Here is an 18,411-nt window from a genome sequence, read left to right on the forward strand (position 1 = left end):
CTATAGTTTCTCAAGCATCATTACCAACATATTGTTCACCCATTTTAATCATTGAGTGCCTTTGCATGTATTATTAAATATGACTATATATATGTTTACATGTGTTTAAAATATAGTAATGATAATCTATTTCCATACATACTATATACTATTTTGTATAACAAAGGACATTAAGGCCACCATTGTTGTGGCTGAAGCACGGCGTTAATGAGTAAATGATTTATTTATAGCATACATACATATATGCGTGCATTTATTTAATAGACAGCTATTGTAGTGCATATATGATATGGGCATATAATGCATATCAGTAAAAAAAAGAAATAAAAAAGTATTTTTTTCATATTTTTTTTCATATAACCCTTGTTTGTAATAGGATTATGAAGGATATACGCGCTGTTGCATATGTAAAATTACAAAAACAGTAATGAAAGGGTAAACTGTTGTTACTATAGTCGTTACTAAGCTTGTTACTAAGCGCCATTGCACACCTAACCACAATAACTGAAGTGATGATTTAAGGCGTAAGTCTTATGGCAATGTGAAGACCTGTTTTTTAGGGCTGTTTTAGAATTTTTTTCTACGACCAGTAAATAGATAGAGCTTTAAGTTTATTACCATTTATTAACATACATTTCGGCAGTTTAAATATATATTTTAAGCTAAATTTATTATATAGAACATGAGTTACAGCGTTCTGAACACCCCCGCCTCAAAAAACTGGCCTCGCACCTCCACGATTCCGGCTGATTGGCTTATCTTTTCGAACAGCTGTATCTTTAAAACGACTTCGAATTTTTAAAAATCACTTTACTACCGTATTCTAGACATGTTAAGAAAACAATTTATGAAAATAAATAAAAATACATTTTTGAGCCCATCACATGTGATGATCCGCTGAAGTAAACTTGGTATTAGTGGAGAACATAAAGATTCTTTATGACCAAACTTATCTCTGTATTTTCATAACTTTAATGATTTTTGAGCAATTTTAAAAGTCTAGGGCAACTAGATTTCAAGAAATATTATGAATATGGTTCACACTTTGAGTAATAAGGACTTTGGAGCCAAATACATGAGGATTTCACCCAATATTAATTCATTTGAGAATATGCACTGAGAATTAGTTGAAAAGTTTGATCTTCTCAGGAAACACGTTGACTCTTTGTTTCATTCGGATGCTGGATAATAAGAGTTATTGCGAATTGTGCATAGGATTCTTTCAGAAAATGCAGTGTCTTATGAAATCTTACTGCATAATTCTAATTTATGATGGCAACCTTCGAACTAATTCTCGAGAAATCTAGATACTGATACGTAAAGCTCATTACTTTTTAGTTAATTAATTTTTTTCGCCCTCATTTTATACTAACTAGACCGATTTATTATACCTATGTATACTGAACTTGTGGAACGCTATAAAGGATTTGTTTAATTAATTTAATAATAGCTAAGTATTGTCCCCAAAACATATGATCAGATTCTTCATAAAAGATAGATATTAAGCACAAGAAACATATTCTTCATGCTCATGAATATAAATTTTTATTAAATTTGAGGTAATTTACATTTTTGTTACTTAAGATTCGTGGACTCACTTACTTTTACTCTTCTGAGTTCCAACAACAAGACTTAGAGTGTGTTTCTCAACAAAATTTTTCAAAACTATTGAAGGACTAACAAGCTTCGTCAGCGATTGTCAAATTAGTGTATATATCCAATATAACTTTTATAGCCTTTTCGCACAGAAGTTAATTGAACAATTAGCCGGTTTACTTGATTAGAGCGATGATTTAGCTTGATTTACCATACAAAATTAAAATCTAATTTTTCTACATTGATTTTTAATCGATTTGGAACACGAATGCAACTTTTCGTGTTATTGTCCATTTGGTTGTGGCTATTGATAATATATCAATCACTTGAAGAAATTTACCAACTTCTTATGAACAGCAAAAATAAAAATGTATAACCACTGATCGTTAATCAAGTAGCGAGCCGGCCGTGCGAAAGGCAAAAACTGGTTTCTCAATTATAATCTTAATGTACCAAATTTATTTGACTGTGCGAAAAGGCTATTAAGCACGTTCCGCGTTTGATTTACCTAGTAAAAGCTATATGAAATGATATTGAAGTTGAATGGTTAAAATTATTAAATGGTACTTTATGGCAAATTTTACTGCTAATTGAAATATTTATTGTAATTACCATAAGAAACTATGGTTTTGTGGACTTTTTTTCTTATAGTAATAATTAATTCTAGTGTTTTTCTGCTATAAAAAATATTATACTGTGAACTATCAATATTTTTTTAAGTATTAAGTGTTAAGGAAAAATACAAAAATACCAAAAAACATAAAGCTTTATAACTAAGTTATGCACAAAGAGTAACTGTTACACACCAACCTCCAAAATTAATGAAAATGAGTGAGTTTACACAGCTAGAGGCGAATGTATACACATACGAGAGCGCTTTCTATGTACCAAAATGGCGAAAAATAAGCACCGTTGATAACAACGAAATTTATAGCGCTTTATGTCTGATTTCCGTTTCCTCTGCGAACAGCATTGCACTGCAATTTACCGCTTCCTTATGGCAATTCAGCCAAACTCAAACTAAGCAATTTAGGAATTTCGGTTGGCAAGGTAGCAAGCGAGTGCTGGTGTGATGTGTGGAAATTCCGAGTGAAAAAATGATGTTTTATAAAGAATTTTGGTTGCAATGGAATTATATAAGTTGGTTAGTTGTATGTATTTTTTTAACATTTATAAATTTTCCCTTGCGCGAAAAAATCACGTTCCCAACACGTGACTGCATTTGCACAATGACCACATTTTTTCCGCGTTTATAATACTTTTCCCTTTGTTTTCCTAGCCCTCATCTAATATGCCGACAGATTTTAATTGTATTCCACCCATACTTATGTATGTATATAGTCACCTGCCGACTAAATAAACCGGCAATAATGAGCACATTTAATCCCATTAGCGTGGTGTAGGCATGCGAAAAGGGCACGTACATATATCTAACAGAGAGAAAACAACTGAAGACTTGCCTGGTCGCAACAAACTTATGCCAACAGCAACAACAATGAGCGTTGCTGGTGTGCAACAAAAATTGCAGCTTCAGGCAATCAAGCGCTAAGTCACGTACTTCCCGGTGTCACGTTGCTGTCGTTGAGGACCTTAAGGGATTTAGGTCGCCATAGTATGCAGTTTTTACTGATTGCATTTATGCGGTAGTCGAAGCAGTAGTTGCGCGCAAGGGGATTTCGCGATAGTCAATAGAATTTTAATTTAAGTGACGGTGATAAAAGAAAAAGCATGAAGACTTGTATGTGTGGGTGCGGTGGAATTATGTAAATGTATAGCAGTTGAAGTGCATCCTTGAATACAGTTTTTTTTTCATAAAAGCGTAAAGGGAGAAATCTTGAAAAAATTAAGTGCAATAAGATTCTGCTATCTAAAATTCGTTAAAAATAATATTTATTTTTCTATTATGCAAAAAAATCTAAATTTGCAAAAAATAACCATTGACTTTCTTACTTCTAAAACCGATAAATGCCTGTGGATTATATTTACGACGACCATCTGATAAGTAAGTAGTCTCATGGTCAAATGCCGTTACAAACACAAGAGAGATTTACTATCGATATTACCATTCTCTCAGACGACTCCCACCAAAAGTCAACCGAATAGAACTTAAAATTTTTGATGGACCCCGTGTTGAAGTGGTCGACCGACAGGTCGGTTATCTATGATGCTCCGAAAAAGACTACGCGGAGGATAATGTGAAAAAAGTCGACGATCGAAGATGATAAAATTGTCGCACGATGTTTAGCTTGTTCAGTGCGTAAAATAAGCGAAACCGTTAGACTACTTCACAGAGTATTTGACGCTATTGAAAGGAGAATCTGCTACGTATCATGACCGTCCATGAAACATGAATCAACTGGTACACACCAAAGACCAAGAGATAATCGAGTCAGTGGACTTCACCGCAAACTTGGTTCTAAAAATGCGAAGGAAGACTTTTCTATCGTCCATTGGGACTCGCAAGGTGTGATCTGCATCAACAAGCTGAGGAAGAGTAAATCGGTGATCTACTATGTCAATTTAAAACAAACAAAGAGTACGAATATGTCGGGCCGCAGAAAGCTATATATTAAAGTCAAAAGAAGACTATATTGAAGATGAAAAATCGCTTTCTCCAAATGTTTCTTGTTTCTTTCAAGGGCTAAGTACATATCGCACCATCGCACCAAACCAGCAGATCCTACAGGTCCTACTTTAGGAGCGGTAGGCAATTGGGAAGATGACACCATGAACTGTATGAGCTCTATGGTGATATGGATATCCCTAAGCGCTTAAAAATCCAACGAATACGCTGGTTGGTATGAAAAAGAAGCTCCAGTGAAAGGCTATTTCGATTTGAGACCCAAAGGTGGAATGAACTGAAGCGAGGGCACCCACGCATTCAAAGAAAGACTAATTGCCTCAGGTTCCTAGGTACTTGGGATGTACAAATGTCGTGACCACGGAAAAGATAAGGGCATCTGCCGAAGTTTTGTGTTCTTGGCCCAGACCGACCCACGTTTGAAATGACAATGAAGAAGGAGAAGAAGAGTATAGTGTTTATATTATATAGAATATAATATGATATTATTGAGGTTGGGATTCGAACATACTGTCGACTACATGATGTTTAATTACTCGGCCCACTTGTCTGATTTCTTTTGAAAGGTTTAAATAAGTATAACTTTGAAAGTCTAATATTAGACTTCCTTTACAATTATATAATAAAATCTATAATTATCGAACTGCACAACTGGCACTGGTTCTCATGTAAATGTCAGTAATCTTTCTTAAATAGCTCTACAATCACATGTATAACAAATAAGCTCATATATAACTATTATATAGTTAACAATAACACGAAACCTTTGCGCAAACATACACCTCATCTTCTTGACTACCCATGTAAATATAACAACCATAATAACAACAATGCTACCATCATAACCAGTGAAATTTTCATTATATAACACATAACAATGTACCATATAATTGTGTGTATTTGAGTGTATGCAGTTGGTGATGACACAACGTGACATGCTGCCCTTATTCCAACTGCTTGCAGAATTTCACAAAAATAAACACAAGAAAAGCACACAAAAAACGCACTTGCCAACTACAATAACTGCAGCAGTAACAATTTGAAATAATAAAGGGTGGGATTTATGCAGGTGCAGCACATAAATGTATGCATGATTGCGAAAATTCAATATTATTATTCTTGGTTGGTTCTTGTACCCAGCGTACGACGAAGTGGGAAAGAATTTGTTGGAAAGTTTAACTTGTATGAATGTAAACATTTTAGTGGCATAAATCAAAATCTGGGTGTAGAGACAGTGTAGAAAAATGTCCTCATATGAGAAGTTACTAGGAGAAAGAAAGACGGAGAAACGCGTATCCAAAAGGCATCACTTATGTACCTTATCCATAGTATATGAAACCAGCTTAGCTCTTTCTTATTCTCAAATCTGGAGTATCCGTTCCGGAGAACATATCACCTGTCCATTTGGACTTTGAATTGAAAACACTTGAATGGACCACAGACCGTTCTACGAAAATCGTATTTAGATTTTTTATCAACTATTTTGAAGGTTGTAATAAATTTGTGTTGAGAGGTATTAGACCTCTTGTCCTTCTCTATTCAAAAACAGCCGAAATTGTTTTCTTCGCTTTAAAAGTTTGTGTGAACTGAAACATAATTCTTCTACCATAAGATTTTTCATGCTAGATGATACTTCCTTATTCCTCTACTATTACCAGCTGATAAAACATTGACTACCTTCAACTGGATACTCGGCTTAATTCTCCATAAACTTCCAACAATACCCAAATTTATCTTATACAACGATTGCCATTACTAACGATAAAGGTCCGGAAATCTCCCTTTTGTCGAACAAATTAAGGATCGCTTCAATGGATGTTGACATAGTCCACACTTGTGCAATATATTAGATGATTATGATAAGAATCGTTGAGAGAGGGGTTAACTTCGAAAATTTTTACTTCTTCCAAGGAGGGGTTCCTCTGAAATAGGCTTTCTAAGTTTGATACTAAGACTGGCATTGTTTTCGGTATAAATGGTAATTCCTCAATAAAAGAAACCAAAGTTATGTCCGTCAAAAATCATGAAGAAGAAGAAGAAAAGAGAAGCCTTAAGTGTTGAAAGGGGTACAATTTATAATTTTCTACTCCATCCAAGAAAGCTTTCATCTAAAATAGGGTTCTAAAGTTAAGTCCGCCAAAAATTAATGAGCGAAGCCATAAGGGAAGAGAGTAAGTTTATATGCAGTTAGGAAAAATTTTTATTGGGAGAGTAAAATTTGGAATTCCAGAAATGTCTTCACTTTTTATAAACATTTTTTGAGCTTTCTCATCAAGAACTTTTTAAAACATATATTTGAATAAAAATTGCATTCTACTTTAAGCAATTTATCATACGTTCTTGGACACTTTTTTATTTTCTCCAAGCCCCCATTCTCCTCAACAAAGTGTCGACAGCCAAAGCTGTTTGCTACCGGGTAAACCCCCAGGACAGTCTGTTAGCGTTATGCATGCATGTGACAGCGAATTGTTATCTTTCTCTCTTTGTGCAAGCGCCACTATACTGCTGTACTCTTTCGCACACAACCGTATTCATAAACTTAAACGGTTTGTTTTCCAATATTTTTTTGGAATTTTTATTTTTTTTTTGTTTTTCGCATTGACTATAGTCTGCGCTACTTCAGCGAAACATTTTGCATATCTCTTTGTGTGCTTTGCACCAATAGTTTGCAATGCAAAGAAACGCTTTCGCAAAACAAAGCGGAAAAGAAATGAAGTCACAATTACAATAAGTACCGTTGACTTGGTTGGTTACAACTTGTGAATGCCTGAATGGTGGCACATTTGCATGCGTCGAACATTTACGGAGGGGTCGTTTACATGGCAAAGAAATGGAGTGCAAAAGCTTATGGATGAGTCGGCGAAACAACGGAAACGACGAAATATGCACACAAATGGTAGAGAAATTAAAGTAAACGTCGTTTAATGGCTCAGAAATACTTGATCTACTTTGCCGCTGAATGGCGAACCGAACTGTTACCGTTGTTAAACCGACCGTGCGCGTAACCGAATATATATATAGCTAAAGCATATTGCATAACAAGCTGGTTAAACCTAGAAACAGGCAGCAAAATACAGTGGTTTATTTAATCACTATGGATATTCTCTTGCACTCACATATTTTTTATAGAATTTTATACTCTTTAATGAAAAAATATTTACATTTTAATGAAAAATTATTTTCATTTTCGCTTGTCAACCCACGTACTAGATTACATAACCCTTTATTAAAGCCTTTCCTGCTTAATTACAAAGTGAAAAGTGTAATTAGTCAGCACTTGTGTATTACAACCAATTAAAAATGGATTAGGGTTGCATATTTAAAGTTTTTAATAAACGAGTTATGTGTGGCATTTGCAATTTATTGCTTTTTAACAATTAAATTTATAAATTTTTATCTCTTTTTTCACACTCCTACAATTTTAATTATAAGCAAAAGTTCCCCCCGAACGGCGTATGGGTTTTAAGTGAATGTTTTTAAGAGCTTTGAACCTAAAGATATGCACTACCATCGGGTTTTGAATTCGCTTCCAACTTCTGACTAAAAGTGATGTGAATTGCTAATGTGAAAAAGTATACTAGGAAATAAGTAACGATCGAAAAAAAATTTTAAAATTTAGCCCCATTTGAAGCAGACCCTTACGTAGGATCTGGTTTCGCTCCAACATTCCGATTTAGAGCGATGTGAGTTGCAAATCCGGAAGAAGAAATGAAATAAAAAAGTATGATCGAAAGAATAAGGTGGAAATTGCGCTCCATTTGATACAGACCCCTTCGTCCTCGGTTTAACTCCATATTTCAATTGAAAGTGATGATATATTACAAATCCAGAAGAAGAAATGACATAAAAAGGAATAATCGAAAGTAGATATAAGAAATTGCGCTCGACTTGATACAGACCACTACATAGAACTCATTTTCCGATTAAGAGAGATGAGAATTGCAAGTATGGAAGAAGAAATGAAATAGAAAGCAATGTTCGAAAGAAGATGATAAAGAATTTGATCCATTTAATAAAAAAACCCCACATAGGACCCAGGTTCGATACCAATTTGGATGATTAAATTCGAAAATGAATAACGATCCTAATATCTTTAAATGCATTCACCTAACAATCCGTAAAAACTGTGCACTCCAATATGAGGAAGTATATAATGCCTACATTTAGGCGCAATATCATAATGACATAGTAAGAAGAATCAAGTTGTAAATCCGCTGCTGACATATTATTAAAATTAAACATGTTGCGAAGCGAAAATTTATGCCAACTTATCTACTCGAATTAAGTACACAAGCCATGAAACGCAATGTCATTAAGTAAAGCGTTCTTTTTTCCAAAATTTCCCTATAAACAGTGCAGTAGGCGTTGCCACAAATTTAGTACACAAATGTCGCATAGAATTACATGAAATATGAATAGCAACTCACAAAACGAACGGGCGGTGACGTGAATAAACGCAAATAAATAGCTCCAGCATTTTGCGTGCCGTTTATTTTGGGACGACTACTTACTCCGTGGTTTTTGGTAAGGGTTGATGACGGTTGTGGCGTCAGAGGGGCGGGTATGTGTCTAGAATGAGTTGTACTACTCATTTCCTAATATTTTGTATGTGGAGACTAAGGAAGTGAGTGAAATTTAAGTACAGATAATAAAAGTTTCTATAAATATACATATATTTATATAATTTGCACTTTCTTTTCGTCGAAAATTTATTTTCCTTGTCGTAGTTATTATATTACTCGTATTTTATTTACATTTTAGCTCAAACTAATTTCCATAGTCCGTTGAGGGTTACAGCTCATAAAAAACTATTTATTTATTATTCTATTTAAAAATATGAGAAGAGATTCATTTAGCTCGAATATCGATATACATATATTAGCATAAAATAAATAATATAGAGATCTATTCGAAAATTTGCTTTCCAAGTAATTTAAAAAAATATTTTTAAAGGTTTTCAATAATAATTTCGTAGTTATGTCCATGAAACTTGGAAACTAGAAACTTTCAGTTTCACTCGCGTATAACGTTATTTATTAACTCATGTACATTTAAAACGAAAATTTGACTGATACGACCCCTAATAAGAATATATGTTCAATTGACGCCAAAATGTAGGCAACATTTCTTGTCAAGTTTGTGAGAAATCCATATAGGAAGTATATTATAATACTGATATATAATAAATATAGTTTGATAGTACAAACTACGTCAGATGCAGCTTAAAATAAGTATAACATATTTCACTAAGTATGAGTATACTACTTCTGGCAATCTTGCATTGCCTACTTTCAGGCGCACAAGTTTCTAAATAATATATAGTATTTCGTCCACTTCACACTTTCTTCAACATATTTATATATAACTCTATAAATAACAGAAAGTGTAAGTGAACATAACTAACATTTTGAAAACCTTGAAGCCGGTATTCAGTTATACCACATTTTAACGAGCTTCTTTCGGTACTAACTAAAGGTTACAGTAAACTTATAAATATTTAATGACAAATTAAAAAGTACCGAACCATGTCACTAGTTTGACAGCTGTCAATTACGCTGCCATCGTAATCAGTGTTGCCAAACTCAAAACACGAGCAACCATTACTACGTGTATCAGCTGCTTTTAGGGCGGACTTTTCACTCATAGTTCTTTTGTTTTTTTAATGTTTCTAAAAATAACTAAATTTACTCGCTACGTGTCCAAGTTCATTATGACGATATACCAATATATATAGAATATATATATGGTGTAGCCTATTATATTTTAATATTTTATAGTTTTCTTATATAGGATTTTTAAATTCGATTTTTTAACACATTGACATTCAAACTGTTATTTTTTTCGTAGTTTAAGTGGTAATTATCAATTCCAATAAATTAGTAAATATGTAATTTCACTTACTTTCAACGGTAAATTGTACGGCGACAATTGGCTGTACATAACCTTCGATATTTTTGAATGGGAAATAATAGCCGGGGAAACCCATGCGTGGATAGTAATCGCGTGCTTTAATATTTTCCACATCGGCAGGGTTTTCGCCTTCGCAGGAGATCCAAACGACGCTGGTCTGTAAAAGGAAAATAATGAAGGATTGTTATTAATAAATTGTAAAAAAATTAAATTTGTAATATCTCATTTGATGCATATGCTAGTATAACCACCACTTTATTGAAAATGTTACTTTCAAATATTTTCTTCTTCTTCACACTTACCTGATTTGGTCGCAAGCTTTCCTTCTCTTTAATATGATTCTGTAGTTCGACAGGCATTTCAACTGGTAGATTTTTTGACTCGTTGTACATAGCTGGTTCCCAGTTGTAAATCTGTATAAAAAATATATGCAAAGAGTTGTTTTTTATAAAAAATATTCTTTCATTTTAAAGCAAAAATGTTTCGTTATTACCTTATTCAACTTAAGGAATATGCATGGTCTGGCCTGATGATAGCCGAAGTTGTTCTCCTTTGTGCATGGTGCAAAAGCGTTGGCATCAAAAGCGCAAACTTTACCCTCTGGTGGGGGATGTTCGAATGAACAATTCACTTGATTTTGCTTTGGTAGATTTTCATAGGCTGTGAATAATATTTTAATTATGATCAATAAATATTGCTGAAATAATGCGTGAGGGTGAGGGAAGAAAGCAATACGGCTTAGTCACTTGAATTAGCAGCACTTTTCAGCTGTCGACAAGTTCTTATAAACTACATACAATTAATACTTACTTAAATACAAATTTTAAAGTATTTAATGACAAGTCGATACATACAATAATGTCATATTTTCTAGCGGTAAACTGCAAATACACATTAGCAAACCTTTCTTTTTACTAAATTTAGCATTTAGCTAAAACTAGAGCCCCTGAAGTAGCAAATTTTAGCGTTTACTTATTTTTTTAATATTGAATTCTTCTAATATACACACTTACTCTTAGGTACAGCTAGTAATTATGCCGATTTCAGCATTAAGGGAACATATATTAGTACAAATTATTTTTCTTTTTATGTAACAGTAATTTCTAAAATATCTCAATTTAAATTTTGAACTCCAAATTCAATTTTTTTGGAATTTAAAGATTCTTGTTTAAAATTTTATTATCTAAAACCCACATTATTTTTAAATCTTTTAGAATCAGATGATAAGAAGTAAAAGTAAAACTGAAATTTGACGATATATTTCATTTTGAAATAGATTTGGCGCCTGGCGAAAAAATATAAGATTATCAAAATATTACTATAAGACGTTTAAGAAAGTGTTTAATTGAATCAATTTAAATTTAATTTAAGTGAAACTGAAAAAAAAACAAAATTAATTTAAAATATATTTTTGAATAAAAATTTATATTTTAATTTCATTTTGCTTTTTTTTTTTTGTTTCGCTGGAGCCAATTACATTAATAGCCAAATTAATTAATCAATTAAAATTTTAATTGAGAAACCTGTTTTTGCCTTTCGCACAGGCGGATACTCGATTAACGATCAGCTACATTAGTTAGCTATACATTTTAGTTGTTGCTGTTCATAAGAAGTTGGTAAGCTCAACAGCTGATTGCTATTTTATACTCGTACTCCTATTTTATCAATAAACACAGCCAGGTTTACACTGCGGATAAATCAGGCCGGTTAATTGATCAATTAACTTCAGTGCGAAAAGGCTACTAGGCTTTTTAATAACACATTATAAGAAAAAGTTGTAAAACTTTTTTATTAAAAGTACTGAAACATTGAATCTAGTACTAAAACATTGATGAACTAACACATTTATTACAAACATCGTCACATAGAACAGTTATAAAACAATATTGAGTAAACAAAATAAAAATACAATGACTTATACTCACATTGAAGGAATGATGCAGTTTCATCGACCCAGTATTTGTAATTTTCGGGTCTCGATTTCTCGTACCAGATTAAAGTGCTCTCAACATTTGCCTCTGGGGGCATTGGTCGGAAACCAAGACCTGTAAAGGAAGAAAAAAATTAATTTGTTAAATTTTTTAGAAATCATTTATTAGTCTAAACAACTGAATTCAAATAAAATAGGTAAATAAAAAATTAAAAAAAAAATTATAGATTAGCCACCATTGCTAATCTTTTAAAACATATAAAGATGAATGTTTTTGGGCGTTTTGGAAATTCTATCAGTTCTCGAGGTATATTGTCACCAAGATATAAAATTATGCAAAATATAGGTCTAGAATTTAGGGGTAGAGTTACCAACTATCAAAAAATAAAATTGAAAATTATAGTGCTAAAGTTAAAAAAAATGATTTATAAAAGGATTGGAGTTTAAGAAAAAAATTATTATTGTTTCAGGAATATTTTAGAAAATAGTTGTCATCTATAAGGAAAAAAATATATAAAATATTCGAAATAATGTCGGGAAAATTAAAAACTCGAGGAAATTATTAAAATATTATTTATTAAACATATTTTGCACTGGAGTTGCCATCGATCAAGCCTACTGTTATATACTCGTTCAATATATATTCATAAGCATTCGGTTAGTTGCTCATACAAAATACCAAGCCTACCCTAGCTTACACAGCCAACCACAAGCACTACCTCACATTTAATCACTGTTAATGGCAGTCCATAAATTATAAGCAACAATTTACGTATATGATTAGAACAAATTCCATTACAAAATGGCCATAAATTTTAGTAAAGCTCATAAATTTCTTACCATCCCTACAATTAAAGGCACTCATTACATGAACGCTCCCTAGCACAGTACGAGCTCAACAAGATTAATTTTTTGTATAACCTTCAATAGCTAAACACACCCACATCGTTAAAAAAACAAAAAGAAATCGCCTATCTAAAATTGCTGGCAATAAAATTGAAAAGAGCACGCGCCCGCATGCGATGGCTTATATGTATACTCCTATGTAGTTAATCATACGCCATGCTGTGCACAAGCTATGTGTGCGTGCAAATTTTGGTGGCGCCGCGAACATCTAAAATTATTTATTTATTTTTGCATTTAGCTATATTAGAGAATGTGGAAAATTGAATTAAAATAAATGTGGATATCCTATACACACGCACATAAATACAAATTTCGTTGAACTAGCACGACCGCATGGCTATAAATATGGAAATTCCGCGCCTGACCGCGCATAATTTTTGTAGTGTTCACCCCATTACCACCAGCCAAAAATTGTTGCTTATTTTTCTATTTATTAAATGAGTACGTGTCTACTTAAGTATATTAAACGAATTCCATATACAAATATAGTATATTTTTATTAGAATAAAGCAATGTTAATAGAGAAATAGAGTTTTTATGTGGTTTGTGGTTCAATTATTAACATTTATCTTTTCAGAGTTCAATATTTTGATACTGTATACAGAACTTTATTCGAATAAGTATACATCCCATTGAAACATTATTCGTCCAAGAATCGTCTCGAGATTGTTAAATATTTTTCTTATATGTTTATAAAAAAACATCGAGCTGGTAAAGTAACTATTCAAAACCGAATGATTGTTTCAAATTTTGTCGAAATTTGCATAAACACAAACCAAACCTATCATAAACAAGTAAGGAAGGGCTAAGTTCGGGTGTAACCGAGCATTTTATACTCTCGCAATTTATTTATTTAACTTTATTTAGATTATATAATATACAATTTAACCCACATATTCGTTATATATATTGTATAAAGTCCATTGAAAGTTGGAAACCATAATATTAGGTTAGAAGCACCGAGGTCCTCGTGTTCGATATATGAGGCCTTAAAAACCTATGGTCCGATTTCGGCGATTTTTAGAATGGGGCTTCCACACTATTAACATAGTATTTGTGCAAAGTTCTGCACCGATATCTTCACTAGTGCTTACTTTATATATTGTAAAGTAAACGTTTCAGATCGTCTTTAAAGTTCTGGTATATAGGAAGTAGGCGTGGTTGTGAAGCGATTTGGCCTATTTTGACAACATATCATTGGAATGTAAGGAAACTATTACAAACCAAGTTTCATTGAAATCGGTCGAGTAGTTCCTGAGATATGGTTTTTGACCCATAAGTGGGCGACACCACGCCCATTTTCCATTTTGTAAAAAAATCTGAGTGCAGCTTTCATCTACCATTTCTTATGTGAAATTTAGTGTTTCTGACGTTTTTCGTTAATGAGTTAACCCACTTTTAGTAATTTTCAACCTAACTTTTATATGGGAGGTGGGCGTGGTTATGATCGGATTTCTTTCATTTTTTGACTGCATGAGGAAGTGGCTAAAAAAACGACTGCAGAAAGTTTGGTTTATATAGCTCTATTGGTTTGCGAGATATGTACAAAAAACTAAGTAGGGGGCGGGGTCACGCCCATTTCCCCAAAAAAATTACATCCAAATATGCCCTTTCATAGTGCGATCCTTCATACCAAATTTTATTTCCATAGCTTTGTTATGGCTCTTTAGCAACATTTGTTGCGAGAGTATAAAAACACACTTACTATTCGTTTGATCTGCATAATGAATCTGTGGTCTTGTTTAATCGTAATGTACAATGACCCTATATAGGAGTTTATTGCCAGTATATGTATAAAAACTAATGTGCTTAACTCACCTGGATTCGAACCGATCATTCCATCGCTCAATGTCCACTTGGGTTTATCCACCTGCAGTGTTTGATAAAACACAGCCAGCATGGCAGCAAAGAATCCAGTTAACGCCGCATAAAAAATAATGTAGAAAAATAAAATTTTTGCTGCAAAGAAGAAAATAGAAAAAATACGGATAATTAGTGAAATGTTTAAATTTTTGAAACATGTGAGACAAAAATTCGTGAGCAGCAATAATAATTAATTATTTATAAACCTGCACGAGTACATTTCTAAAACCCGAAATGTCCTACGGAAAGTTGAAAAGAACGCTGTTTCAGCTGAGTAAATTTACCTATGGCTGTGAACTTGAGTGCTTATGCTCTAGTTCTCTCTCTCTATGTTTTAAAATGTATTTGGATAACGTGGAGTTAGAGTTAATACATCTGCAGAGCAATTCAAGCCATAAAAAAGTATAATCTTTCATCTACTGAGTTTCGTTGAACATTTTTAAACCCACGTATATGTTAAGAACTCTCATTGATGGTCTTACAGTGGTGTTCCCAACTTATAGACACCATTTATTATTATTTTGTATTACTCTTTTAAAGATAGCTACGCTAGGTGGGCTTTATACAGTTCAATGATTACATCAATAAGCGAATTGATACACTTCAATGCAGAACCACTGGATCATAGTTGTCTTTTTCGAAACAAAATGTACAAAATGACCAGAGATAATACTGGTATTATCATAGTAAATGTACAACAGCTCAGCAGTAGTCAGCTTATACAAAAGTTTCAATCCTTGCGACTAATCTGAATTTTAATCGATGCATGATTTATTAAAAAATACTTTCTTCATCAACTACAGCTAAGCTACTAGCTTCCACATATCGTACAAACTAAATGATTTGTAAGTGGATATCTTCAAAAATCAATTTACCCAGCGTGGAACTTTTCGCGCTCCTTCCTTCAGCTACCTACCATGAGATTATGTGCCACCTCTCCACTGCGAACCGTTTAAATTTACATCAAATGCCTAGGCGAATTTTTAATATCCAACCAGCTGATACTAATCAGATTCACTTCTGTCAACTGTGTTGGCGCCACCGCAGCACATACGCACGCGTCCTACTTCTCTCTCTGTTTCACTATTGCATGCGTTTCTACCGTTTCTAAATTGATATTTGAAAAGGTGTTGTTGGCATTTCAGCGGCAAACCCGCCGCCACTTGCAGCCGCGTTCGCGGTTTTCCAAAAGCAAAGTAAAGCCATAGCAAATATTGCTGCGTTAGCTTAAATGGCGGCAGCTGTTTGTATTTATAATGCCTTACCAGGGTTGCTACGCTGATTTGTGCGCAATAATTATTTTCGGTACGGTTGTATGTGTGTTGTGTAAGCGGAGAATTTGCATTTTAATTGACAAACCAACGTATGGCAAACAACCGATGTCGCTTGTTGTGCCACGAATTTGAGGTTATAAATAGGAGCCTATGAAATATGAATTTAAGTGGATTTTGGAATATGTAGATCGATAAGAGCATATTGGACTGCTATTAGTTTTTGATTCTGATTATTGTATTAAGAACTTGTATATACTTCTAAAACTTTATATTTTAGAAGATATTCTAGAATGCATGAGCTTATCGAATAGTTTCGAGGGAACAACACAAATGAAGTTCCAAAACTTGTAGTCACTTTCGAAAATTAGTGAAGTGAAGTGAAGGTTTTTGGGACTTTATATTTAGACACCTTTAGTTCAGGTATGTTGAACTTCTTTCGAAATTTTTCTTTGCTTATTATTTTCTTCCGACTGCTGGCTTATGTTCAAAGAAGCTTTTTACTGTCCTATTTGCCGAAGTAATTAAAATTGCTTGATGCACACCAAAAGAAAAGTTCTTTAAAGTAAAACTATGAATACACATACATGTCTATATGTATAAGTGAATATATACTCATTTGCAGCTTAGCATAAAGACATTCGACATTTCCTTTTCTCCGAAATTCTATTTTTCCCATAGCAATTTAAAGTTGGCTAACACTTTGCTTGCATACATTCCCACTGTATGTACATGCATGTCTTCATTTTACCGTTAGTAATGTGGGCAGAATTGCTTGGCAACGACAAGCCAACTGAAGTGCTGGCAATTAGTTCGTACCATACTAATTTTAAAATTTATCGATTTGAAAATGTTGAGTGCGCCAACAATACTACTCTACGACCTAAATCTTCCCCTACTACCTACCTACCTGTAGTGGAGGAGACTTGTATGGCAAGTTATAATTCCATTATGGTTTCGGTTGATGGAATTTTCTTGTTTGTTGGGCGTAGTGATTTTTCTAATCCTTTTTGCGGTTATTTATTTTTAGATTACCAATGACAAGTACCATTAAAAGTGAATATGAAAAATAATAAATGAAAATGGAACGAAATTGAAGATATCGAATTGCTAGGTATATATTAAGAAATAGTTTTGAGGCTATATTTTAATTTATTACAAATTTTATTTGATTATTCTGTGGGGATCCATTTAAAATTTTTGGGCTAGAATTTCGTAGCTGATCTAGTTTAAAAAAATAGTAAATATTATAATAAGAAATTGAGGCTAGCCACAAGTAGTACGGAACACCTCTCAAGTACTTTCAGATACCTTCTTATACCCTTTTCGCATAGCCAAATTAATTGATCAATTAAAATTTTAATAGAGAAACCAGTATTTGCCATTCACACTGCCGATAATCGATCAGCTGTTTTTTTTTGTTTTTGCTTTTCATAAGAAGTTGGTAAGTTTCATCAGTTATTTTATTATTTATTTATTACCAGCAGCGACATCAATTGACGATTAGCGTGAACAACATTTGTTATAACAAATTCGTTCTTTGTCGCAGAGTTTAATTGCATTTTTAACTCGATTATAATTCGATAGAAAATTAATGTAGAAAAAATTTAATTTTTTTATTTTGTATATTAATCTAAATCAGCGTTTTAATCAAACAAGGCCGGTTAATTAATCATTTAGCTCCTGTGCGAAAAGGCTATTAATTTAGTCAATTAAATTTCTTTCCTATACATATTAATTTTTGCCACGTAGAAAAGGTAAATGTTTGCTAAATTTTAATTACTTTTGCAAAATAAATTTTTCTCTCTCCAATATTTATCTAGCAATACAAATTGGAAAAATTTCCATGCCAACATGCCAAGCAAATTACATTTAAGCTTCTGCAACAAAATTCTTCGAAGTATGCCGATGAAATAGCTAAAAACAAGCAGCTGTCACTTTGTAAAGCAAAAGAGAAAAAATATAGTAAATGCTGGAACTCTTCTAGATAAGACATGCAATTTTCAAGAAATTTCAAGAAGATATTTAAAAAGAAAAAAATAAAGAGGCGATTTTTGCAATTTGCCAGCGAAGGATGGCTAAATAAACTCGCATAAAAACAAGCAAGTAGTAGATTAACAAACAACTCTAAGTTTGTAGGAAATTGAAATTGTGTTTTTTAAATAGTTGCTGGTGAAGAATCTAACATATGTAAGTACGAATGTACATGCACGCCATGGCATGATAGAGAAAACTTTTCTGCAATGCAAAAACTTTATCACTAGTACAAGCAAATTGCAAGTATGTAGCACTAAATGGAATGCCACTCTTTACTTAGATTAAGTTAAAAGTAAACCAGCTGATGTACCATTGGG

The 18,411-nt window shown here is 33.0% G+C and overlaps 1 protein-coding gene across 7 annotated transcripts in view; it reads right to left on the reverse strand.

Moving 5' to 3' along the window:
- The window catches only part of LOC105217318 (sodium/potassium-transporting ATPase subunit beta-2), an 82,298-nt gene that overhangs the window by 10,272 nt on the left and 53,615 nt on the right, over positions 1 to 18,411 (reverse strand). For all 7 annotated transcript variants that reach the window (XM_054226556.1, XM_054226558.1, XM_054226557.1 and 4 more), the window contains 5 exons: positions 14,742 to 14,882; positions 12,013 to 12,132; positions 10,581 to 10,747; positions 10,390 to 10,500; positions 10,079 to 10,244 (listed from right to left, as the gene is read on the reverse strand). In XM_054226556.1, coding sequence (XP_054082531.1) covers positions 10,079 to 10,244; positions 10,390 to 10,500; positions 10,581 to 10,747; positions 12,013 to 12,132; positions 14,742 to 14,882 — 705 coding nt within the window. The remainder of the gene's footprint in view (positions 1 to 10,078; positions 10,245 to 10,389; positions 10,501 to 10,580; positions 10,748 to 12,012; positions 12,133 to 14,741; positions 14,883 to 18,411) is intronic.

This window comes from Zeugodacus cucurbitae, chromosome 3 (assembly GCF_028554725.1).
Source record: "Zeugodacus cucurbitae isolate PBARC_wt_2022May chromosome 3, idZeuCucr1.2, whole genome shotgun sequence".
Taxonomy (NCBI): Eukaryota; Metazoa; Arthropoda; class Insecta; order Diptera; family Tephritidae; genus Zeugodacus; species Zeugodacus cucurbitae.